Source organism: Solea senegalensis, linkage group LG8 (genome assembly GCF_019176455.1).
Source record: "Solea senegalensis isolate Sse05_10M linkage group LG8, IFAPA_SoseM_1, whole genome shotgun sequence".
Taxonomy (NCBI): domain Eukaryota; kingdom Metazoa; phylum Chordata; class Actinopteri; order Pleuronectiformes; family Soleidae; genus Solea; species Solea senegalensis.
Genome location: NC_058028.1, coordinates 11093883 through 11118093, shown reverse-complemented (window position 1 = coordinate 11118093; position 24211 = coordinate 11093883). Strand labels below are relative to the sequence as shown.

Here is a 24211-nt window from a genome sequence, read left to right as displayed (position 1 = left end):
ATAACTGTTCTTTTATATTCTGTTAAAGGCACTTTGAGATGCGTGTGGGTCATATTTATCACATATGTTCATATTGTTTTAAAGAGAAACCGATGTTTTGATTTTATGCTCTTCGAGTTGCTTATCCTAACTTTCCCTAATCACAACTCTAAACGGCCCAGACAAAATGTCCCCACAAGGTGAAAATGTCCTCACAAATATAGGTTTTTATGTTTTTTGGACCTCATGAATACAATTGCACACATACATACATACATCTATATATGTATGCACACTGACACAGACAGAGTTTGATGCATTTTTATTAAAATTGTCCGTCCACATGTTAAAAATGTTTCAAGTGTTAGTGCGAAGTTTCCTGCTACAAAGGTAAAATATAAGGGATGTAAAAAAAAACACTAGAGACACAGTGACTTATCCCTCCCCTCACAGGTAAAAGTTAAGCCCCACCCAATTTAGTTTTGTTTTTCTAAAGGATTTACTCCTGAACTGAACTCGTTCCTCTTGATGCATCATCATTGGAATGGGGACAGAGTACAGAGAGGGGGCTGGGCCTTATTGTGTCATCACTTACCAAAATAAAATCAAATAGCACCAACATTAATTAGAGGCTAAATAAATACTCTGACATTTACAGTAGAAATATAAAACGGCTGAGTTCAAACATATTTACAAAGCTAGAAAACTGTTTAGAACCAGAACCAGGCACAGGACCAGGTACAGAGTCCAAATTGAAACCTTCACCTTATATTTTTCCTAAAATTCATGAAAGAGAAAAGGTACCTTTATGTTTTTCTCTGCTTGTTATTTTAACTTTATAAATATTAAAACATTACTTTTTTTTAAAATGAAACTGAAAAATATTCAATGAATTTTATCATAAAACAGCAATATAGTATATTCAAAATCAACAAGGTGATCAAAGATACTTAAAAGATAGAAATTACAATATCAGCTTCTGGTTAAGAATCCACCCTGGTTCTGCTTCTGATCCTTATCCATGCCCTGGTTCTGGTCCTGTGCTGCAGTGCATCCTGTTCAGAGAAGGTCAGGAACAGCTTGAAGCTTGAGCGCAGTGGGAGAAGCTCCCAAAACATTGAAACATCACAGCTTCTCTTTCGATTCCCTCCCTACATATAAACAAAAGTACTGACTGACCAATGACACGCTGTCATTGCTCTCAGCTAACCAATCAGAATATTCAGTGCAGTTCTGTAGGCAGGGCCTGAAGTCCACTCGTTTGTTTTTGTCCTCAATCAATTAACTTTTGAAACGTCAATTCGACTCCCCCTGCAGGTGAGGCACCCTTCCTCCCTCTTCTTGAAGTCGGAGGCCATAGCGTTCCGCTTCCTCACAACCTCATGCAGACATTGCACCTCCCAATATTACTTCTCTGTTGCCATGCATCTGTCAGTGTGGTGGTGGTGGAGATGCTGGTGTCCACTCTGGTTAGCCAGAAGCTATAAATGTTGGCAAAGTAGTGGCAGGTTCCTCGTGGCCCCTGACACTCCACAAAGGGCTGGGTCCTGAAGTCTGTCAGACAGCTACCAGATGAGGTCAGAGACTGACCACCGCCCTCATCACCTGCTCCTGTATGCTGCATCACACACAAGAAATGACATTATCATCAGGTAAGTGTAGCTCTTACCTGCAGGTAGTACTTTGGGTAGTTAATGTCCTACTTCAGTTAGCAGCTGTTAGCTTAGTTAACATCAGTACTTCAGTTAGCTAATGTTAGAACTTCAGTAAGTTAATGTCAATACTTCAGTTAGCTGCTGTTAGCTCAGTTAATATCAGTACTTCAGTTAATGTCAGTAATTCAGTTAGCTGCTGTTAGCTCAGTTAATATCAGTACTTCAGTTAATGTCAGTAATTCAGTTAGCTGCTGTTAGCTCAGTTAATACCAGTACATCAGGTAGCAGCTGTTAGCTTAGTTAACATCAGTACAACAGTTAATGGCAGTACTTCAGTTAGCTGCTAGTACTTCAGGTAGTTAATGTCAGTTAGCTGCTGTTAGTTCTTAATGCTAGTACTTCAGTTAGCTGCTGTCAGTAGGTAGTTAATGTCAGTTAGCTGCTGTTAGTTAATGCCAGTACTTCAGTTAGCTGCTGTTAGTACTTCAGTTAGTTAATATCAATAAGCTGCAGTCATGTCAGTTCTTCAGAACTCACCATGAGGAAAGAGAATCCAGTCCACAGGCTTGTCCAGTTGGGGGGGCAGTCAGGCTGTTTGGACGTCTGGCTGTGCAGTGCAACAGGTAAAGAGGGAGATTCGCACACCACACATCGGCTGATGTGCTCTTCAATAGAGGGCCCGTCCACAGGAATGCTGGGAAGGGCTGCTGTTGTGGACAGCCAATAGGATTTGTCATTACGACTTGCGTAAGAGCAGGCACCAATGTTACAGGAGGAGAAGGGCATGGTTGAGAAGATGCGCATACATGAGCCAGCCCGACCTGCAGAAATATACAAACATACAGTACATGTGATCAGTTAAATCAAAGGTCTGTGGTGAGTCTATATCAGACTGCATTAACATTACTCTGTTTTCATTTTAAAATCAAAATTCTGCTCTGGATTGGCCTGCTGTTCACTTTACCCTGGCATATATGAGCCCTGAAAACAAGTTTGACAAACCTGCTGGCTCCACAAGTCCAGGGCTGAGTCTGAGCGTCTGGAGGTCCCATTCAGTTAGTAAATTTAGCTATTTGAACTTGAACAGGTAAAGAAATGTATGCATATTTTGGCTCTTTGTACGATTCACTTTGTGTGATTGGTGTTGCATTATTTGCTTTATCTGCTTGAAATATTAAATAATGAAATGTTTAAACTTGGGCGAGTAAAGCAAATAATGCAACATTCGAGTCTGCTTCATTCTGATTGCAAGATTCATGTGGCCTCAATTGCTTATTTGATTTGATTATTGATTATGTTGTGAGACACATATTCACATCTTTGTTTGCTTCAGTTTAAATATTTGAACTTAGGTGAGTAAACCAAGAGATGGAAATTATGTATGTTTTTGGTCACTGCATTATTCCTGTGTCACGATTTGTTTTATTTGTCATGCGACATTCATGTGATTCCTAACATGAAATCCTGTCACCCTTTGAATTTGTGTCTTTGCATTGACTTAGTTATAAGTCAGAAATAAGTTGGAAATATGTACATATATATATATATATATATATATATATATACTGTGTATATATATACATGGATATGCAGTATATACTGTGTGTGCGTTTATACCCAGATCCTGAGTGTGTGCCTTCTCCTGTCCCTCCAGGTACAGCAGACTATATCCACTCCATAGGGCCCTCATGTTTAGTGGACAGGTGGGAATCTGCCTTGATTGGCTGTGCATTACCAAGAGGAACCCTGGATTCAGGCGAGTTGACCGTCCAGGAGGACCGCGGTCTCCTATTGGCCCAGAACCACCTGAGATACAAAGACCACAACAGGAGGTTAGATCAACCAAACATCCCCACAGATGATACGTACATTCACACACGTAAGCAAATCAAATAATTTCTCCATTACTAGAAAGCCATTGCTCCTAACTACAACAAGCACTTCTGTTGACACGATTTCTGTTGCTCTGCATGCATCATCTAGATCAGTGGTCTGATTGATTGTCGGTGTATCCAGCTGTGTACAGAGTCATTGTTCACGCCTCTTGGAAGTGGGAGGTGACTACACCATTTTCTGGACTCGTATACATGCAACTCATCTATCCCACCCCCATCGGACCTCTGGTCAAAGCTCCACCCCCAAAATAGTGAAAGTCACCATTTTGTGTAACATTACCACATCATATAAACATTTTTTGTTCACTGAAGACATTTTTCAGAAAGCTTTCAGACCAAAAAACAAGATAACTGTGACATTTTGAGACATTTTAAGAATGTAAAGCGTACAACAACAATAAAAATTATACTATCACAAATATAGGATAATTAGCATAAACTTCAGTGTCCCATGCCTATTACTAAGATGATGTATATAACACTACATAGAGTTTGTTTATGTAAATCATAAACCAAATTACAATGAGTGGACAAACAGGCGGTGATCTTACCTTCGCCTCCCACTGTTCCAGTCATTCCCGGCAGGCCTGGCGCTCCCTGGTCTCCATCTGGACCTGGGAGCCCCATAAATCCTCTTGGTCCCTCAGACCCGGGATCCCCCTTCAAACCTGAAACAAGCCAGTCATGTTAATAATCAGCTGCTTTTACATGAGTAATGTTTCTGTGCCGCTGCAGCTGGTTTCTTGGTGGGAAGTAGTGATGATGGAGGATGGAGTAGTTGGGCTTCTAACTTTGGTAGAAGTAAAGAGGTGAAGTGGATTGTTCATACTGCTGTGATCACAGCACAAAACTTCAAATACTGACAAAACACTCTGATATTTTGTGACATGAATTAATTAAACAAACACACACATGCACAACTATTACTGCTAACAAGATTTTGTTTGCACAAATAAATCTATAAACAGTATTTTTTAAAAATAAAAAATGAGTACATTTTCCATACATATCGAAAGATGTTTTCATGTGTGGCTTTTATTTCATTCAGTTTTTTTTAAATAACATGCTATACTAACTGATTATTATTGTGCATAACATTAGTTCAATCACTACACCTGATGCAAAATGGCTTATTTGCCTTCGCTGGAGGATGAGGCAAATGTAATGCTTCAAAGGGAGAGAATTTTCATGGACCAGCAAGATCTGCTGGCTCCTGATGAGTGGATTGTGACCCAGTTCCGACCTCCACAAGCTGTTCTACTAGATCTTTGTGCTACACTGACATTAACTTTAGAGAGACGCACCCGCACACATTGGGCTTCTAGGTATGGCAAGTTCTATATGTATATGAAATGATGCCCCTGGTCCAAATCCTGGCTCTCACCTTTGTGTCCTGTCTGGCCAGATTCTCCAATGACACCAGCCTCTCCAAGTGCTCCAGGGGGGCCAGGAGGACCTGGGGGGCCCTGTTGAGAAGGAGGATAAATAGGAAAGGGGGCAAGTCCTCCCTTTTCTCCCTTTGGACCCATTGGTCCCTCAAGTCCTTTAGGTCCTATAGGCCCTGGGGAGCCAGGGGAACCTCTTGGACCCTTATTTCCAGGTGGTCCCATCAAACCCTGGGACCCCTTCTTACCTGATCACACACAAACATACCACTATTTGTAGACGATGATCAGGTTTCTTCATGTAAAAGCAAGTCAGATACAGAGACACAGACCTTTTACTCCACAGTCTCCAGTGATGCCAGGCAATCCTCTAGGACCTGTTTGTCCCTTTAGACCCACTGCCCCCAAGTAACCCATGTTTCCATTGTCTCCTTCATCCCCAGGAACTGGAGGATTTGTACCAGGATCTCCCATGTCCCCGGGACAACCTGAAACAGCAAATCCAGATCAGGTGGTGTCACATGTGACACACATGGTGAGTTTTATTCCCACCTGGTTGTTAAAGACTGACCTGGGTCTCCATCGGGTCCAAGACATCCAGGATCTCCAGGAGGGCCTAGGACTGGGTCTTCACAGTTTGGTCCAGTTTGACCTGGAGGTCCATAACTCCCTGGAGGTCCTGCAACAAAACAAAGACACATTACTGAGCATTAAGCAACACATCTGGTCAATAGTTGGTTAATTGTGGTCTGAACCAAATTAGCACAGGGGTGTCGCATTACTACAGACCTTTGGGTCCTGGGGGGCCTTTGAGTCCCTGTCGTCCAGGCTGACTAGTACCACAGGGACCTTGAAGACCTTGAGGACCCTTCTTCCCTGGAAGGCCAATCAGACCCGGAGGACCTGTCACAGCCAGACCTAAAAAGACAGTTTCTATAACTAAATATGTCCATACAAACTTAACCCAGCTGACGACGTCTGATAGCTGAGATTTGAACTTTTGATTTTTTTATTTGAACTAACATTTTTTCTTCTTCAAAATAAAAAAAAGGAATCTTTGGGAATTTAAATAGCTTGTCCACTAGCCCATTAGGCTGACACAACATTAAAGAGACTATTTAGCTTTACACCACAAATCAACCTGTGCCCGACCCTCTTACTGTTGGGAGTTAAAAAAGTTAAACTCTACTTTGAGCACGTGGTCAGGTGGTTCTCTTGTGGCATTGTGCTCAGGCTCCGATCAACCCTCCATCTGACCTCAAAATTTCGTTGTGCAATTTCGGTTGTATAATGACAATAAAGATGATTTCCATTTCCATTGCGTACCGTGATAGATAAATAATATTGATGTTTAAGACTTGTACCTCTGGTCCCCATGTCCCCTTTCACTCCTTTCAGTCCATCTAGTCCATGAAGTCCCAGTGGTCCAGGTGGACCTGATGCAACAAAATCATTTGGAAATCAAACAGTAAACTGTATGCTGCAATCTGGCTGTTCAATACAACAAAACACTCAATAAATACACACACCTCACACAGTACAGTACTTCATAAGAATTTACCACAAAAATGTAGCATCTCGATTGAGATGATATATTGTCACCATCACTTATTAGGAAAATGATTTTGGTTTGTGTTCTGACCTTGGAGACCTATGTCACCTTGAGGTCCAGGAGGACCATTGTTACCCGCTTTGCCAGGAATCCCTGGAAAACCTGGACGACCTCTGGGACCTCGGGGACCAATCGCACCTGAAATGAACCACACAGACAGACACAAGGACAACCACACAGACCAGTTATGGAGCTTCTTTTATAGCTTTAGTTGGAGTAAGCAAATCATTTCTGATAAATGGTAAAATAAAAGCAAAGACTCAAATATTCTCATTAAAACTGATAATTTATAGTACAATTTAACATGATGACATTTTGAGAAACAGAATTATTATCTCCTTCTTTCTGCTTTTTCCTTAAGGGATCGCCACAGTGGACCATTTGCCTTCATTTCACCCTATGCCTATGAATAAGCAGAGACCGCTCACTGAGTTACTCAGTGTAATGATTTATTTACCATCACTACCATTATGTTGTGGAAACTAGGAAGGGATGAAAAAGCCAGTGTGCCAGTGTCTCCAGTGGCTGACCTTCACACACCTATATCCTCTGACTCCTCTGCCAATTTTTTGCATCTTCAAAAATGTGTGGCATGTTTGGTATAAATGCATCACTAATCCTGTCTGATTGGATAAATAATGGTCTTTCTTGGTTTTCTTATACCAGGTCCCATGACTTGGCTAATTCCCTTGTCCAGATGACCCTGCTTGCCTGGTAGACCTGGGTCTCCATGGTGACCTGGATCTCCTTTTCGTCCATTCTGTCCTGGATCCCCAATGAAACCAGGTACTCCAGGATCTCCATAAGGTCCACGAGGTCCTGAGAGAGAAAAAAGTTGATTTGTAATGTTTTATATAATGTAATGATTATGTGTTGTTGTGGTCAACTTTATTACAAACATTTTCCACATGAGACTAGATTTCTAACAGTTTCTTTCTTCCCTTACTGCTACAAAATCAGAACGAGAACATCACCTGATTGCCCAAAGTCTCCAGGAGCCCCTTTGTCTCCAGGTAGGCCAGGAGAACTAACAGAGTCTCCTTTATCACCTAAAACCCAAAACAAATGCAATTCAACAACCTGCAAAGTGATAAATCATTTATGTTTTTACTCATCTAAATCTGTTGTGTCATGATGGTGGGTTGACTTTGTACCTTTCTGCCCAGTACATCCTTCACGGCCTGGTTCGCCAGATTTTCCTGGCCTTCCCACGTCACCCTGCCAACACAAACCAAACTAGATTAGTGGTTCTGAACATTTAACTATGAAAAAGTGTGAATTGACTTGGAAAATCCATTATAGTTTCCGAACATACAATGCCACAAGAGGGAGCCTGCCTCTTAATTATTTTGGTCAGCGTAATCATAACATGAAACTGTCATCCAATGCCTAATAGCAATAGTAATTATCCTTTAACAAAATGCTGATTCAGTTTATCCTGGCCATTAGCATTCCATGTGGCCCCTTGCTCTGTCAGACAGTTGTTTTCTCTGACCTCCTGATTCTGAGTAATCCAGGTTGGCGGGCCTGATCTTGCAATGCTGGTTTTGCATACGTCCTACCCACTTAATTAGCTTAATTTGTTCAAAAGGGCCACACCAGTTAAAGTATTTGTCAAACAACTGTACTTCCTGTTTGACTTTAAGAGTCTGTTTTTACACTCGGAAATCTTTGTTATCCTTTCTTATCTTACTGGATCTCCTATCTCTCCAGGGAAGCCCATGGGTCCTGGAGGTCCTTGACGTCCTGGTAACCCTGGTGGTCCTGGGATACCACAGGAACCTGGTTTCCCAGGGGGGCCTGTGATGCCCGTGGGTCCACTGAGTCCTGGAAACCCTGGATTACCTGTAGGTCCCAGAACACCTTTGCTTCCTGTAGAGAAGCATTTAAAAAGATTCAGACTCAAGGATAAATTGGCACTCTAGAAAACCTGAACTGACACTGACTCTACTCAGTCTGACTATGTGATACAACCTAACTTGAATTGATATAATAATTTAGGATCTTTTAAGTGTGGCTGTATGTGGTACTGATATAGTGACCATTCCCTGTGCTAAGAAGGCACGCTAATAGAGAAAACATGGCTACCATATTATTCCCCAGTGAGGAGTGAAGAAAACTGGGAGGAAAACCACAGAAAGTTGGAACAAAGACAGAGGAACTCATTATCCAGTCATTCTTTGTGTCTGTTAGGCTCAAACTCTTTCACTTCCACAGGTAAGATAGAGCATTTAGCTGAGCTAGCAATGTCACCCTGGAGCCCCGCAAAATTGCAGACTCGCTGCTGTTTCTCGTCAGCGAGCTGCAGGTGTTACTCCTCCCTACAGAGAATTAACACTTTAGGGAAGACCATTCTCTAAAAATAACTCCACACAATAGCTTGATTTGACTTTATCCATTTTCCCTAAACATGATCTGTCTCAACTTGTCTTGATACATTCTATTCTAAAGTCGATGTTCTGACCTCGTGATCCAGGGAAGCCGCTGATACTGGGGGCTCCTTGTTTTCCTTTCTCTCCTTTGATAGGAATGTACCTGGTCAATCCCGGAGGTCCTGGTTTCCCTCTTCTACCTGCAGGGACACATAACAGACTTTTGGCCTCATTCAGACCTGGTAAAAAAAATCTGTCCTGATGTGATCCGATTACTCGATTGTCTGATCATCTGTGTCTACTGTCAAATGGTGAGAAAAGCTTGGGTAAAGCAATGCTCTACTCACACTGCTGTAACATGAAATAAGATTTTTTTTTTAGCAGTACAAAAAGAAATCATGTGACGATCAGTGTTGATATTGATATTTGTGGCCACAAATAACAGTGAGATCTGATTTGTGTAAAATCCTGCGAAACTATGTGGCATAAATGCTCAAGAATGTGGCTCCACTGATCCTCAAACCAGTGTGTTTTTGTCTGATCAGGTCTGAGAACAAATTCAGGACTGATTGGGAACATTCAGACCTGTATCTAAAATAAGGTCACAAAACATAACCAAAAGATTCTGGAGATTCTTCTTGAAAATCAACATCTGTGTCAGCAGTGGATGTATGGTTTAGTATGTGTTATGTGTTAATCCTGTAGCAGAGATTTAGAATTACTCAGCATTTACCTTTCTCTCCTTTAGGCCCTTCACATCCTGGAGCTCCATCTCGTCCATTAAACCCTCTCTCTCCTGTCTTCCCTGGAGTTCCAGGGAACCCAGTCTGTCCTAGGGGCCCTGGCCCGCCATACTTGCCTTGGGGCCCCAACAGACCTGAAACAGACAGAGAATAATCCAATGAATTTAGGTCATGCAAAAACATTAAACCACAGGTATGTGGGTAGGAGGTGGTACCTCACCTTTCTCACCAACAGTCCCAGGCTGTCCCGGGTCTCCACTGGGGCCAGTTTTGCCCTGGGGCCCTGGGGACCCTGGAAAACCTGGAGGGCCTAGTTTACCTACAGGACCTTCAAGGCCAAAACCTGGAGGACCCACTGCCCCAATCTCACCCTTTTCCCCTTGAAAGCCTGAAATGAAATACATGTATGGTTTGTTTAAATTTTAGCTAGGTAAAGGATGCTACTGCTATTTTATTATTTGTATCTGTAACTATGCAAAGTAGTAAAGGGTTACCTGGGGGTCCTATTGGTCCCCGAGGACCAAGGGCACCCCTAGAACCTGGTTTTCCTGCATCACATGAGTTAGGTGAGGAACCTAGGGGACCACTTATCCCCGGTGCTCCATCCTGTCCTCTTTGGCCCTTTAGTCCAGGGCCCCCGGACAGACCCAGGGCTCCTAGATATACATCATATTGTGTTTTTATTCACAGTGTGAGTGAGGCTTATCTAGACATATGCAGTCATAAACTCGACAGTGTTCACCTTGTAGTCCATCACTGCCAGGGGGGCCAGGGACCCCCTTAGATCCTGGAGAACCCAGTGGTCCTGGGAAGCCGATAGGTCCAGAAGGACCAACATCAGATTCCCCTGCTGGGCCCCTAAGTCCAGGGGAGCCTGGGATCCCAGGAGTTCCTGGTAAATAGTAAAACATTTTTGAAAACCTCTGCCAAAGAGTTATGTGCAAAAAAATTGTTTCAAAGAGAATGAGCAGGTGCGGAGTGACTGTACCTGGTTCTCCACCATAACTGAATCCTTCAAGGCCTTCATCTCCAGTATCTCCAACAAAGCCTTGAGGTCCTACAGATGATACAGGTGGGGGACAAATTAGAGGATAAGGTACCAAAGTGTGTTTGTAAGAACATCTTCAGTGCTCTTGGATAGACCTTGTAAAGGATAATGAAGAGAGCCTGAGAGAATTACAAGATATAGTTAAGTAATCAGACAGTTATGACAGGTGTACTCTACTACCTTGTCGTCCAGGTAGTCCAGGAAGTCCAGACTGTCCTTGGTTTCCTTTAATACCATCAGGTCCAGTGGTGCCTTGAAAACCAGAAGGTCCCGGGTGTCCTGCATAACCTAAATAGGTGGACAAGTCAGTAGATGGGTAAAAAGACAAAGGTGAGTAGATAGATGTTACCAATTATGTGTACCTGAATTTCCTGTGTCTCCCTTCTGTCCAGGGGGCCCAGGGTTTCTGGGTACACAGGGCAGAGTGTCACCTGCAATACAAGTCAAACAAGAATAGGTGATTGTGTGGACGAATTGGATAAAAGGTTGATAATTTAAAGGAAGAGGTTAGCTTGATTCTTACCATTGGTCCCCTTTGGCCCAGGGGCACCCTGGATTCCTGGAAGTCCTGGGTCACCAGGGGGCCCACGCTCTCCAAGAGCACCGATGATACCAATTCCAGGAGAACCTGGAGATCCTAATAATCCCTTTGGACCTGAAAATCCAGGGAAGCCTCTGTCCCCAGGAAAACTGCTAAAACTGACTCCCTGAAATTAAATCAACAGATTTAACCATATCCATGTCCTGAATTAGATATTGCTGAGTTAAGTTGGAGCAACTGACTAACCTGGGGACCAGGCTCTCCAGGGGCCCCTGGGAGCCCATTAGGTCCTCTTCTACCGGAGAGTCCTTGTCTGCCGGGTGGACCTAGCTGGCCCCGGTTTCCCTTCTCACCTGGAGATCACAGTCACATGACTTCAAAAACTTTCTGAAGTAGTTGTTAATGCAATTAACATAAAGGAAAAAAAGGATTTTAGGCAGTGTTGCAGAGAAGTGCATATTTAAGCAGGTAACTAACAGGTGATAGACTCACCTTTCGTGTCCACCACAATGAAATCTCCCTTCTGACCTTTGAACCCTTTAACACCCGGAAACCCCCCAAAACCCTGCAAAGAAAACAATAAATCCATAAAAAAAAAAATGACACACACAAAAAAAATCTTACTGACATTTTATCTCTGAGCTTTTGCTCCAGTAACTCACCTGTTGTCCAATTTCTCCAACATCACCAGGTAAACCTTTCTCTCCTATCTGCCCTAGTGTTCCCGGGACTCCAGGAAACCCTGGGTGGCCCGGGTCCCCTTCAGGCCCGAGGGGGCCACTTAGTGTACGAGGACAGCCACAGGAACAGTCACCATGAGAGCCTGAAACACCAATTTTAGTCAGTAACACAAAGGCTGAAGCTTGATTTGCTCAGGGAAATGGCCTTAAGCCTCTGTTCTTTTCATTAAAAGGACAGTTCAGGTCTAGTAGTTGTGTAGTTGTATGAGGTACTGACACATGGTCACTACTGAGTACATTGTGTGTGTTAAGGCAGTTGGTCCATGACATACCTCTGGAGGTATGGAGATGTCTGGGGGAGAAAGCAGTGGACTTTTTGACCAGATTATTTAATACAAGTTTGGAGTGTAAGAAAGTGTAGTGGTACCAATTTTAGAGAACAAGGGTGATGAAACTGTAGTAAATACAGAAGTATTAAGTTGATCAGCCACATCATAAAGATGTGGTAAAGAGTTGTTGAAGCTTGGCTAGGGAAAGAGGTGAAGATCAGTGAGCAGCAGAATGGGTTCATGCCAAGAAAGAGTACCACAGATGTGATGTTTGCTTTGAGAGTGCTGATGGAAATAACCCTGAACTGTAAACCTGGATATATATATATAATCCAGGTTATATATATAATGACAATGACCTTTGAGCCCTGGGAAGCCCAGAGCCCCCGGAGGTCCTTGTTGACCTTGTTCTCCAGCTTCTCCTGTGGTTCCAGCAATACAGTAACGACCTGAGGAGAGAAACATGTATTTAAAGGGGCTTTAGGTAAAACATGTAAAACAGTGGCAGTTATATAATTCTTGAATTTGATTTTTAAAAAGTTGTCAGATTGCAGGCCACTGAAGAGTCATGAGCGTCATGTCCGACACAGAAATAAAACCAAACAATACCGGACTGTAGATCAGTTAAAAAGACTTAAAAATATTGGAAACATGCCTTAATCCCCAACATTTAGCAAGGACATTTCTAAAATCTCAATCTCTAACAGCGGAATCTAGTTTTAGCGACGGCACTGCTGAAAGCTGCCGATCGTGAGCCAAAATCACAACCTGTTCAGCTGTATTTTAGTTCAGTGACTGTATCAGACAGAGTTTGAGCTATGTAGTAATGGAAGATGACTTTCCTGATACCAAACCGAGGTATCGAGTCCTGCTAGAACTGCCATGGAAAAGCGCCATGAATCGACAGTAGGTTTGAATGTGAGAATGAATGGTTGTTCGTCTCTGTATGTTTTGGCCTGGCAACCTGGGGTACACCGCCGGGAAGTACCCCGCCTTTCGCTCCTGTCATCAACCCTCATGTAGAGGGTTGACAATGAATGAATGTTTCCTTCATCTCTGATTCGTCATTCATTTCATGACTCAGTAAAATACATTTCTTTTGTAATGTACCTTTAACAGGAGGACAACATTAAGCGATATAAGTGAAATACATAATCTTTTCTTATCTCAACTATTTATTTTCCAGGTACACAACCAGAGGTAAACAACAACTCTGGTACCTGGAATCCCTGGCTCTCCTTTCATTCCTCTAGGTCCAGGGCGGCCTGGTTTTCCAGGTTCTCCAGGTGTGGGTCCATCTTTAATCACCAGACCTGGATCTCCTCTTTCCCCCTTGGATCCTGGAACTCCACTCTTCCCCGCAAACCCTGGTGGACCTGAGTAGGAACCATCAAAAAACTGTATCCACCTTAAATCTTAAAACATAAAAAAAAATGAAACTTTTGCCCTTGTTTAACTTTATAGTTTTAACTTTAATAACATTTTACATTTTAGAGCTTTTGTTACATATTTATAACTTTGTTAAATAATTTACAAAACTATACATAATTAAAAAAATTGTAACTTATAGAACATTTATATGTGTAACTTAAGACATTAATATAACTATATTTTTTAACATTAATAATAAGATAAGATACAATTTGTGCTCATATATAAATAGCATTTATATATTTTACAATATTTAAAATATATAAATACAAGTTCTATCATGCATGATTCTTACCATTTAGAACCACAAATTATGAATAAACTTTTATTTACATATGCACTCACACACAGGTTTGTGCAGCTATTCTTCTTATGACACTGCATTGACTTCCATTCATTTAGACCACCTAAAGAAAGCATTAAAGATAACCTTTACTATAACCACTGAATGCCTAACCCTATAATTGACCATATCACTTTCCAAATCTTAGCCCTAACTTTAACCAGTTCCTCAGAAATTAGGTTCTGCCTCATTAGGACCAGGTTTTGGTCTCCATGAGAGCTGCTGGTCCTGACAAGGCTAATGTTTATGTCAGTTAAGGTCCTAAAGAGGTAACAAACACAGTACAAGTGCACACACGCGCACAAAGAACAAAGGGAAGAAAATGTTCCTTTGTTCTTTTGCAGTAATTGAAAGTCCACTTAATGCCTTGTTGGGATCTTATATAACCTTTACTGTCATTGTCATATGTTTATGAATCATACCAGGTATTGATCTGCCAGGGGCTCCTGGGGGTCCGTGCATTCCCATCAGCCCCATGTCACCTGGAGGGCCACTGGGTCCAGGTGGCCCGGGGTCCCCGTCTTCACCTGAAAAATAGGAGGAAGTTCACTGGCATCATAATGACATCATGTGGCAGTGATAGAGGGTAAGAGACAATGTGAAGGCAAACTTGAACGAATGAACGAATGAACGAATGAATGAATGAATGAATGAAGCAGTGTTTTCTTCCTGATCTGAGGGGGCCATGTTTGTTTAATTTTTAGGTTCTTCTGCAATGTGCCGGTTGTGTCATTTATTTACCAAGCTGATTGATCAATTTGTATTGATTGTACCTGTGTGTGAGACTTCTGTCTCTTGAGTGAGGCCTTTAGGTCCCAGATCTCCCATCACGCCCTAGGAATAGACTGACTTGTTACATCACAGACAAGAGGTCATCTCCAATTGACCCAAAGTAATTACAGAGAATGGTTGTTTGGATTCACCTGACTTATCAGCACACACACACGTTACAGACGGACAAACTGACTGACCTTAAGACCTTCTCGTCCAATCAGACCAGGCAGACCTGGGCTTCCTCGAATCCCCTAGAAATAGAGAGACAGACACAGCTTTTAAAATGGAAGCTCCTGGTGTTTGATTGGCTGAGAGGTGTGTGTCGTCTTAAACACAACACAGTCAACACTGTAGAGCTAATAAGCACTTTGAAAACACTGAAATAACATCATTATAAAAGTAACAACACTGAAAATAGTAACTAAGACGGTAAAATAACAGCATTGTAAAAGCAACACTGCACCACAACTGTTAGAAACTGTAACAGTAAAAATACACTGTCAAACTAACAGACAGCACTCTGAAATATCACCTTATATTATTTGACATAAATTACAAATATACAGTAAAAAAAAATCATCTTCCATATAAAAGTTAATATGCTTCTGTAAAGTAAATGTTCTGTGTGTCACATCGACTCACCTTAAAACCTTTTTCTCCAGGCAGACCGGAATTACCAAAATCTCCCTGAAACACATTACATGAGATAACATGGATGCTGATGTTTTGTTAGTAAACTAAGTACTGTATATGAGTCAGGATGATCATATTAACTGCACTTCATCATCCTTTAATTGATTATTTACCCGCGTCCCAGGGAATCCCAGAAGCCCTTTCTCTCCTTTGATTCCAGGGAAACTGTCCTGACCCTGAAAGCACACATGCACACACGTAAAACAAATAAATAATTAGTATCTCTCAGTAATGTTCTAATCTGATTAACTAGGCATGTTTGTCAGGTGTGATCAGGAACGTACCAAACGTCCCGGTGGTCCGCAAGCTCCTTTGACCCCTCGACGACCCTGAGGAACCAAGAAAACCAACATCAGAACCAACAGTTGTAATCTGATTGGCTGTAACAAGTGAACTGCTGCCCACCTGCTCTCCTTTGAGGTATGAGTCTTCAGGAGGGTCGACATATTCAAAGGGCCCCGGTGGCCCCTGGAGGCCCTGATCACCCTGTGCATGATACACAACACTGTGACTGCTGTTACAGGTACACTTTAGCCACGCCCCCACACTCTGACGCCACCACAGCTGTCAGGAATGAGGCAATTGCTGTGATGTCACTGAGGGAACGCGGTCTGAAGGAAAGAGTCTCTGAGTGTTTACCTCTTCTCCTTTCTGTCCAGGTATAGATCGACCTTCTTCTCCCTGAAACATAAACACATCAGTGTGATCAATCATACATATAAACCAAAGACTATATATTCAGGGTATCTGAAACGCTCACAGTAAATTAATAAAGTAACTAATAATTAAAATAAATAAAACTTATGGTTTGTTTACACCATGGTTTCAAATAGAAGCCCATTGAATTGAGGTCTATTTCTCACTTGATTTACAACGTCAGTATTAGAGCTGAAACAATTAATCGATTAATCGATTACTAAATTCATCGACAACTATTTTGATAATCGATGAATCGTTTTAAAGCTTCTTTCGTGATTAAAACAAACAAAAACGATTGTTTAAGCTTCTTAAATGTGAGTATTTTCTTGATTTCTTTGTTCCGGATAACAAAGAAATCATTAAAAGTGAATCATTTTGGTTTGTGGACAAAACAAGACATTTGAGAACATAATAATTTCCAGGTTTGACGAACACCAATCAACATTTTTTAAGGTTGTCAGATAATTTATGGACCAAACGATTAATCGAGAAAATAATCGACAGGTTAATCGATTATGAAAATAATCGTTAGTTGCAGCTCTAGTCAGTATGAATTTCTCTGTGATATTAGTGGTCTTAATCTCTAGTTTCAGATCTTAGAACTGGTCAATTATGTAATTTAGAGGTAAATGGATGGTAAAGTACAGCACATATGAGTGGACACAAGTGTGATTGACAGCAATTTCCGGTGGTGAAACCTAAACATATCTATATATCAAGGCTTCACAAAGGGACATCAGATTCTATTGGGTAATGTCACTATCGTTTGTAATATAATATAATAATATTGTGTTTTCTGTATAATACTTACAGGTGGGCCCCTGGGACCAGGGAGACCAGGGAGACCCTGTACAGAGAAACAGACACATGTATAAAAACAAGACAATCAGAGATGGCAGACTTCACCCCATTCACACAAGCCTCTGGCGCCCTCTGTTGGTCATGTTGGCAAGTGCAGAGAATGCGACATGCACAGACACACAACACACAACACACAGAGCCACCAAAAACAATACGGTGCTCAGTGATAAAAAGAAAATGAAAAGAGGAGGAGAGTAGAGTCCATCATGTTTAAGATGGAGATTTGAAGTAGGTCCTGTTGTTTGTAAACTGCCTCAGTTTACAAACAAAGCTGTAGTGAAACTGTTGCCGTTGTGAAAGCTACATTTGGTGGATATAGATTTGCAAAATGTTATCAACGTACAGTATATCACATAAAAAACGCCTTTGCACGCCTGATATGCAAGAGTTAAAGTGAAAATGTCAGTTTTTAAATGGCATATCAATACACTTGTACGCCTTGTTTATGATGCAGTGTTTCCAGTGGTACTTAATTGCACATTTCCTTCAAAGAAGTAACGTAAAATGTGTAAAAACCAAACATTGATTTATTTGACTCACATTGGTCCCATCCAGTCCTGCTAGACCCACACGTCCCATTGGGCCAGGACGTCCCTGTTCACCCTGCAGGGAGAGAGAGAGGGAGAGAGTGTTGTTTCAGGTTCATGTGTCATGTGCTGCATCTTTGTTTGCTTGTTTGCTTGCTCTCACCTGTAGTCCTGGTATTCCACTGAGCCCATCATCTCCCTGTTTCTCACACACACACACACACACAGTATTTTTGTCAAAATTAAGAAACATTAAGCAACAATGACTACAGACACTCACTACACTACACACTACAGCCTTTCATAGACTACAACAGAGTGACAGCCACTAAAACCTGTACAGGAATACAAACAATAGGTCATCAAAGAGAAGGAGAATGAAAAACAAAATGCCAGATTAAAGCCAGTTTTCAAACATAATCCCCTGTGATCAAATGTATCTGTGACAATACTAGTCCGGGTTCCTCTTGGTGGGAGCTCATCTTTTCAACATTATATTAATAACAAATATCTCAGTTAGCGTCAGAGCAAAGTATCATAGGACTCACAGGTATTCCAGGATACTGTTTGAAGTAAACTGACGGATCTCCTCGAAACCCCTTCAGGCCTGGAAAACCCTGCAACACACAACAGAGTTACCATGGCAACACTAGGCACATGCACTGTACAACTTTGTACAATAAAACAATGAGTAGTGTCACATGCTTATCAGTTAGATTTTCCTCAAGGATCTGGTGGAAAAAACGTCTCGCTAGGACTAACTTGATAAAAAATTACAGTATATACTAAAATATAAGTTGGTCTACATTATCTTCAATGTGGACACACTATGACATCTGAATGTATGAATCTGATCTTTGATCACATACTTTAGTTTTCTCTCATCAGTATTTATTATAGATACATGTGTCACTGACCACTTCTCCATCTGGTCCTTGTTCTCCAGGAAGTCCAGGCTCTCCCCTCTGTCCTCTGGTCCCATTACACCCATCCAGACCTGGAAAACCAGGACCTCCAGCCGGACCCGGGTGACCCTGAACACACAAAGAAACGCCCTCAGTGTGACATGACTAAAGCTGGACCATGTAAAGGACGTGACAGACGGATGGGGCGGGACTTCTTACCGGAACTCCCTCTAAACCCGGAAATCCAAGAACACCAACACTTCCCTGAAACAAGAAACACACGCTGCATTATGGGATGTCACAGATACACACCAGGTAAGGACTGTTACTGGTTGAAAGTGTTCATTCACCATGTCTCCTTTCATTCCTTGGGCTCCAGTGAACCCCTCGTCTCCTCTGTGGCCCTTTTCTCCTGGAGGTCCCTGAGGACCTGGGAAGCCTGGGGGCCCCTGATTTCCCTGTTGTCCCAGACCACCTGGTGCCCCCTGCAGGACATGGGATGCATGTTTAGAACCTGCACATGATATAACTGGCACCTGGCAGGCTAAAGTAGAATTTATTAGAACTCTGCACGCACACATAGAATACTCAGTGGAGGCTTTCACAGAAATGCTGCTCATTAACTTTAAATGTGACAGTGTGTTCTCGTGCGTCACTGAACTGCATTTGGATCAATTAATTTGCTTCACTTACGTTGAAATGTTGTACTTTTCAAGCAGCAGCGGGAGTGCCAGACAATAAGAACGCGTTTAAGCAAATATTCCAGCACAGGCTTACAGTATTTATGAATTTATTTTATAGACGGTCCAAACAGAACTCTCACAAAAGGCTGTTTTTGTGAGGGTTATTGGAGACAGCCACCTCTACCACTAGGATTCAGGTCTGTCCACCGTTTTGTCTGATGAAAACAGAACATGGTGCGTTCACACCAAACCCAGTGTGACTCTTTGGGTCACATACAGAATCAACTTGATACAACTTGTGTGAATGATGTGATGCAAATAAACATTTGACACCACGTCAGCGCTGAGATTAGGAGATAGTTATTACTCGCAGTATCGCCAGGCGAGTAGTCACAGGTTGTGTTTACACAAAACAAAGTATCATTTTGTGTTCATTGTGAATGCACCTGTAAAATGTGATTCAATCTTATTAAGCTTTTGCTTTTTACTAAGCAAAGAGAACAATTGTTTTCAGCAGCTCAATGTTTTTGTTTCTTTTTTAAGATGGTTTTGATAAAACTGGACCACCACATTCAAAATCAACGAGAAGCAGTTTCAGCTGAACACTCCACAGCATACGTGTGAACGCAGCATCAGGTTTATGATGAACACATGCTGATATAATAGTGGTTTTACACGAGAACCAGGTGGCAATTATCCCTGACTTGTTTGAGTAGTTGACATGAATATGGTAACCAAATCAGAATGCTTGAACGTTATTGATAAACATTTAAGCTTAAACACATAATGTAGGGCTCAATAATGTCATACTTCTTTCCAATGCATGTCTGAGTAAAAATGTAATTTAATCATTTGACAATGAGTCAAGGCGACTGCCAGTAATACCATTCTCATAATCAATGGCCGGGTGCACTTTGCTCATTCTGCCTTTATTTCAAAATAAGGGCATACTCTTGTAAAACAGTCATTAAAGGAGAATTAAAACAGATCATTATTCTGGATTAAATCAACTGTAATGAACAGTGCAGCCAGCAGGGTGTTCACAAAAATACAGATGTCAGTGCATTAACATGATTTTTCTCTATGTGATCACAGGGGGGCAGTGTGACACAAACACGAAAACAACTACAACACACACTGACCCAACAGACTCACACACACATGCACACACACACACACACACACACACACACACACACACACACATACAATGGATGTGTGTTTGAACAGCAGCTCAGACAGTCAGGATGTTAAATCAGATGGAATGTTCCTTTAAATGAGCAGACATCAGATTAGACTGAAGCACACACAGACACACACAGACTCACGTTTGTGCATCTATTCTTCTTACGACACTGCATTGACTTCCATTCATTTACACAGCCCAAACAAAGCATTATCACTAAGCTTAACCATAACCAGCTACTGCATAACCTTAACCTTAACCTTAACCTTACCGGAATTTAAATCCCAACCCCAAGCTTGACTGGTTCCTCAGAAATTAGTTTGGGCCTCATTAGGACCAGGTTTTCTGGCCCTGACATGGTCTTTTCCAGTAATTGGGTGATGATTTTCAGTTTTAAATGTAGATAAAACTCAAACAAAACGTCTTTATAATCCACTAATTATCGCAGATTCTTTGCAGCACAGACAGACTGTAAACGCTGGACATTTTCCAGAGTTATAAAGTCTGTAAAAGCAGGGCTAACATACAGAGACAGTCAGTCATTCACTCACACCTATGGGCAATGTTGAGCATTCAGTTAACCTCTGCATGTCTTTGGACATGTGGGAGTAAACCAGAGAGAACCCACTCACACACACAAGAAGAACATGCAAACTCCACATACAAAGGCCTGCACCAGGACATAAACCTGCACTACTAGCCATGTGCAACGCTGTGTGGGCCCCAAAACACTTCATATACATTGTTGACAACCGCCAGTAGAAACAGTCGACATCATGTGACACCACCTCTATGCAACACATAAACAGTACAGTGGCACATCTAATAATTGCCCACTGCCACACTGGCTTATGAGTGGCAAACACAGTGAACAAATGAGAATTTAAAGTGGCACAATTTCTGCTGTGATTGATTATAAATTATTAACTAATCGTGAATACGCGCACAGAGACAATAAGTGATAAACCTGTGGTGATCACAGATGATCATCATCAACCTGCTGGTTTTCCAGTTGAGATTAGGACCCTGTGTGTGATTGTGTGTGTGTGTGTGATGAGATGTGACAGCTGTGATCCTCTCTGTGTCCTTCTTTCTCTGAAACCTCTGAACTGTGAAATCACGGACACCTTCCCACAATCCTCTCTGGCTGTCTACCGCCCCCAGCTGTCCAAACACACACACACACACCCACATACACACACAGTTAAATGTTGTTGTTTACCAGATCAGCTGAGTGAAGTGATAACAAACACGTCATGTGATGATACGTGAGCCACTTGATTGGCGTCAAACATCTGGATTAATAACCATGTTGCCATGGTAACCGTCATCACTGCATCATTTCGGCATTTATTTGCTTCTCAGATTAGAGAAGGTGTTTGTTTGTGTGTGTGTTTTATGAGCTGACAGTTAAGGTGTCACAGGTCTGTTAACAGAGAAAGCGTTGAGCAGCTGTGATGATGTCATGCTGCTGCCGGCAGCTGATTGGCTGCTGTGTGTGTTGCTAGTCGCTGTCTCACCCTTGCTCCTTTGGCCGGGAAACACTGACAGGTGGAGCAGTCCCGCCCAGCACACAACTCCATCTGGTCTCCCTGAAAACCAAAAACACAAACATTAAGTATCACCATAACATCATACTGTTTTCTGTTGTCATAGGGCTGCTCCTCAATCCAACTCCATCTCTAACCCACATTAGGGAGCAGTACAGTGCTGTGTGTTTTCCTTTAGATGCTGTTATGCAAATTAATTATATGTGGTTAAGGAAAGCAAACTTCATAACAGACAATTAAGCGACGTCTTCACTTAAAGAAAACACACAGCTTGTTCTCATCTCCATGAACCTAACTTCACTTTGGGTAAAGTGGGGTAAGGACTAGTGATGGGTATCAGTCAGTATAAGTACGGGTCCTATGCTGGTCAAAAGCACTGGATCAGATATTGTACAGACATAAATGTAAAATTAGATACAATCATCGCATGCTTCTCTATGCACAGACTATTATCAAAACAATATTTGTTACACAGTGGGAGAATTGTGTCTTTGAAATGACTCAGCACAAATGTGTTGTTAACAGCTTCATAGTTCATAAATGGTCTAAAATGACAGTTTCAGTTTAATATCGGTATCCGTAGATACTCCAGTTTGTGATATCAGTATTGGACACTATAACATTGGACAATATATTCTCACTACTAGTACTTGAAGACAGATGTCCTACATCCAGTCACAATAATGATGTCTTAACGGGACTTGATTTAAAATCCTGAGTCAATGTGAGTCACATTGAATTACACAACTGTGGTATAGTGGTTCTAGTGGACTATTGGACCTGTGGCATCAAAGTTCGCTGGACCAGCGAATCAGTGTCTTATCTGGATTGTACCTTGATTCACTGGTCAAGGTGATGGTTTTGGACACAGTCTGACAGAGTTCTAACTGAAGTGGCATTTAGGTTTTCAGACAATGAGGAATGTAAACACAAGACTATCTCATCTGAGATTCCCAGTGAGCAGACAGCTGACTGCGTGTGTGTGTGTGTTTATGTTTATCAGATCACGTCTGTGACGTTTATACTTTTTCTTATTTTTCCGACTAACTGACTCTGAAGCGACTGAATGAAGCAGCCTCTGTGCAACTGATATGAAACTGCAGCTGCGGCTCTAAGAAAAGGCTGTGTGTTTATGCTGCATGTTCAATACAGTCTAATAAAACAAATGCCTTAAAGTAATTAAGTCAACACAACTTCACCCCGGGGCCACACGGTGGTGTAGTGGTTAGCACTCTCGCCTTGCAGCGAGAAGACCCGGGTTCAAGCCCCGGTTGGAACAAGGGCCTTTCTGCATGGAGTTTGCATGTTCTCCCCGTGTGCGTGGGTTCTCTCCGGGTTCTGCGGCTTCCTCCCACAGTCCAAAAACATGCAATGTGGAGATTAGGTAAATTGGACACTCTAAATTGACCATAGGAGTGAGTGTGAGAGTGAATGGTTGTTTGTCTCTAGTTGTATGTGGCCCTGCGATGGACTGGCGAACTGTCCAGGGTGTACCCCGCCTATCGCCCGATGTAGCTGAGATTGGCCCCGCAACCCTCTGGTGGAGGATAAAGCAGTTAGATGATGACTGACTGACAACTTCACCCCAAGTTCTTTGGCTTTAGGCTTTGGGTGTTGTAGGGCTGTCCTGTTTGACAAACCTCTGCCACACTGCTTGGACATCAGGGACGGCAGGAGTGGCAGATAGGGGTTGTGTTCCAACTACAGATGGATCACACTCCTCAGCCTCCCTGTACAGACCTACAGTACAACTGCTGGAGAGTCTGTCCATGATAATCAGATAGTTTGACTGCGATGTTATCATATAGATAGAATCTTTGTAGGTCAGCCTTCATGACAGTATTCACTGTTACAGATTTACGTGATTTAGATATAGGCGATCGCCCAAGCATGTTCCCATTAAAATATGGTAGGAAACTATCAACAGATTAAAAAAAATGATAAAGTTATCAAGAATTGCCTTAGAATGGAATAATATATCTCTGTATATCTGAGAGACGTCTTTACAGATCAGGATTGATTCTGTCTTCTGTGAAAATTGCAATAGCTATAAACAGGTAACGTTCTATACAGATCCAGAAAGTCTTCTGAACAAAATGTAAACGATCAAAATGTAAACGTTTCAGGTGCCAGTATGTGAAACGCAAATAACAAAGTGTTAACAACCAAAGTTGGGTCAGGACTGTACTGCAGGCGGGCCATGAAAGGTTATTAAATATAAATATTTAGGATTGATTTTGAAGAAATACTTATTAAAAATAAAACAAAGCCATGGCATTTAAATTATAGCCAGGGAAATGTCTCAAATCTCAATAGTTAA

The 24211-nt window shown here is 41.8% G+C and overlaps 2 protein-coding genes and 1 long non-coding RNA gene across 4 annotated transcripts in view; 2 read left to right on the top strand and 1 right to left on the bottom strand.

The window, feature by feature from the left end:
- Window positions 1-291: 291 nt before the first annotated feature.
- col4a4 (collagen, type IV, alpha 4) overlaps window positions 292-24211 on the bottom strand; it is a 30959-nt gene continuing 7039 nt past the window's right edge. For both annotated transcript variants that reach the window (XM_044032455.1, XM_044032456.1), the window contains 44 exons: window positions 21862-21933; window positions 18823-18957; window positions 18692-18736; window positions 18485-18601; window positions 18116-18184; window positions 17731-17766; window positions 17581-17643; window positions 16991-17026; window positions 16120-16161; window positions 15886-15966; window positions 15765-15809; window positions 15594-15656; window positions 15430-15474; window positions 14985-15038; window positions 14787-14847; window positions 14436-14540; window positions 13460-13615; window positions 12599-12688; window positions 11893-12053; window positions 11723-11795; window positions 11477-11583; window positions 11213-11396; window positions 11052-11120; window positions 10870-10977; window positions 10630-10698; window positions 10384-10533; window positions 10136-10297; window positions 9862-10029; window positions 9632-9775; window positions 8991-9098; window positions 8220-8398; window positions 7681-7744; window positions 7501-7575; window positions 7238-7345; window positions 6557-6664; window positions 6279-6350; window positions 5704-5832; window positions 5486-5593; window positions 5247-5402; window positions 4914-5162; window positions 4081-4197; window positions 3252-3440; window positions 2172-2455; window positions 292-1597 (listed from right to left, as the gene is read on the bottom strand). In XM_044032455.1, the coding sequence (XP_043888390.1) occupies window positions 1352-1597; window positions 2172-2455; window positions 3252-3440; window positions 4081-4197; window positions 4914-5162; window positions 5247-5402; window positions 5486-5593; window positions 5704-5832; window positions 6279-6350; window positions 6557-6664; window positions 7238-7345; window positions 7501-7575; window positions 7681-7744; window positions 8220-8398; window positions 8991-9098; window positions 9632-9775; window positions 9862-10029; window positions 10136-10297; window positions 10384-10533; window positions 10630-10698; window positions 10870-10977; window positions 11052-11120; window positions 11213-11396; window positions 11477-11583; window positions 11723-11795; window positions 11893-12053; window positions 12599-12688; window positions 13460-13615; window positions 14436-14540; window positions 14787-14847; window positions 14985-15038; window positions 15430-15474; window positions 15594-15656; window positions 15765-15809; window positions 15886-15966; window positions 16120-16161; window positions 16991-17026; window positions 17581-17643; window positions 17731-17766; window positions 18116-18184; window positions 18485-18601; window positions 18692-18736; window positions 18823-18957; window positions 21862-21933 (4902 nt within the window). In that variant the 3' untranslated portion in view covers window positions 292-1351. The remainder of the gene's footprint in view (window positions 1598-2171; window positions 2456-3251; window positions 3441-4080; window positions 4198-4913; window positions 5163-5246; window positions 5403-5485; window positions 5594-5703; window positions 5833-6278; window positions 6351-6556; window positions 6665-7237; window positions 7346-7500; window positions 7576-7680; window positions 7745-8219; window positions 8399-8990; window positions 9099-9631; window positions 9776-9861; window positions 10030-10135; window positions 10298-10383; window positions 10534-10629; window positions 10699-10869; window positions 10978-11051; window positions 11121-11212; window positions 11397-11476; window positions 11584-11722; window positions 11796-11892; window positions 12054-12598; window positions 12689-13459; window positions 13616-14435; window positions 14541-14786; window positions 14848-14984; window positions 15039-15429; window positions 15475-15593; window positions 15657-15764; window positions 15810-15885; window positions 15967-16119; window positions 16162-16990; window positions 17027-17580; window positions 17644-17730; window positions 17767-18115; window positions 18185-18484; window positions 18602-18691; window positions 18737-18822; window positions 18958-21861; window positions 21934-24211) is intronic.
- On the top strand, window positions 8303-9823 carry LOC122773662. Its single transcript, XR_006360908.1, has 3 exons — window positions 8303-8373; window positions 9054-9140; window positions 9647-9823. It is a non-coding gene; the product is annotated as an uncharacterized LOC122773662 (long non-coding RNA).
- col4a3 (collagen, type IV, alpha 3) overlaps window positions 18594-24211 on the top strand; it is a 40045-nt gene continuing 34427 nt past the window's right edge. The window contains exon 1 of the mRNA XM_044032454.1: window positions 18594-18787. The gene's annotated coding sequence lies outside the window, so the exon portion shown is untranslated. The remainder of the gene's footprint in view (window positions 18788-24211) is intronic.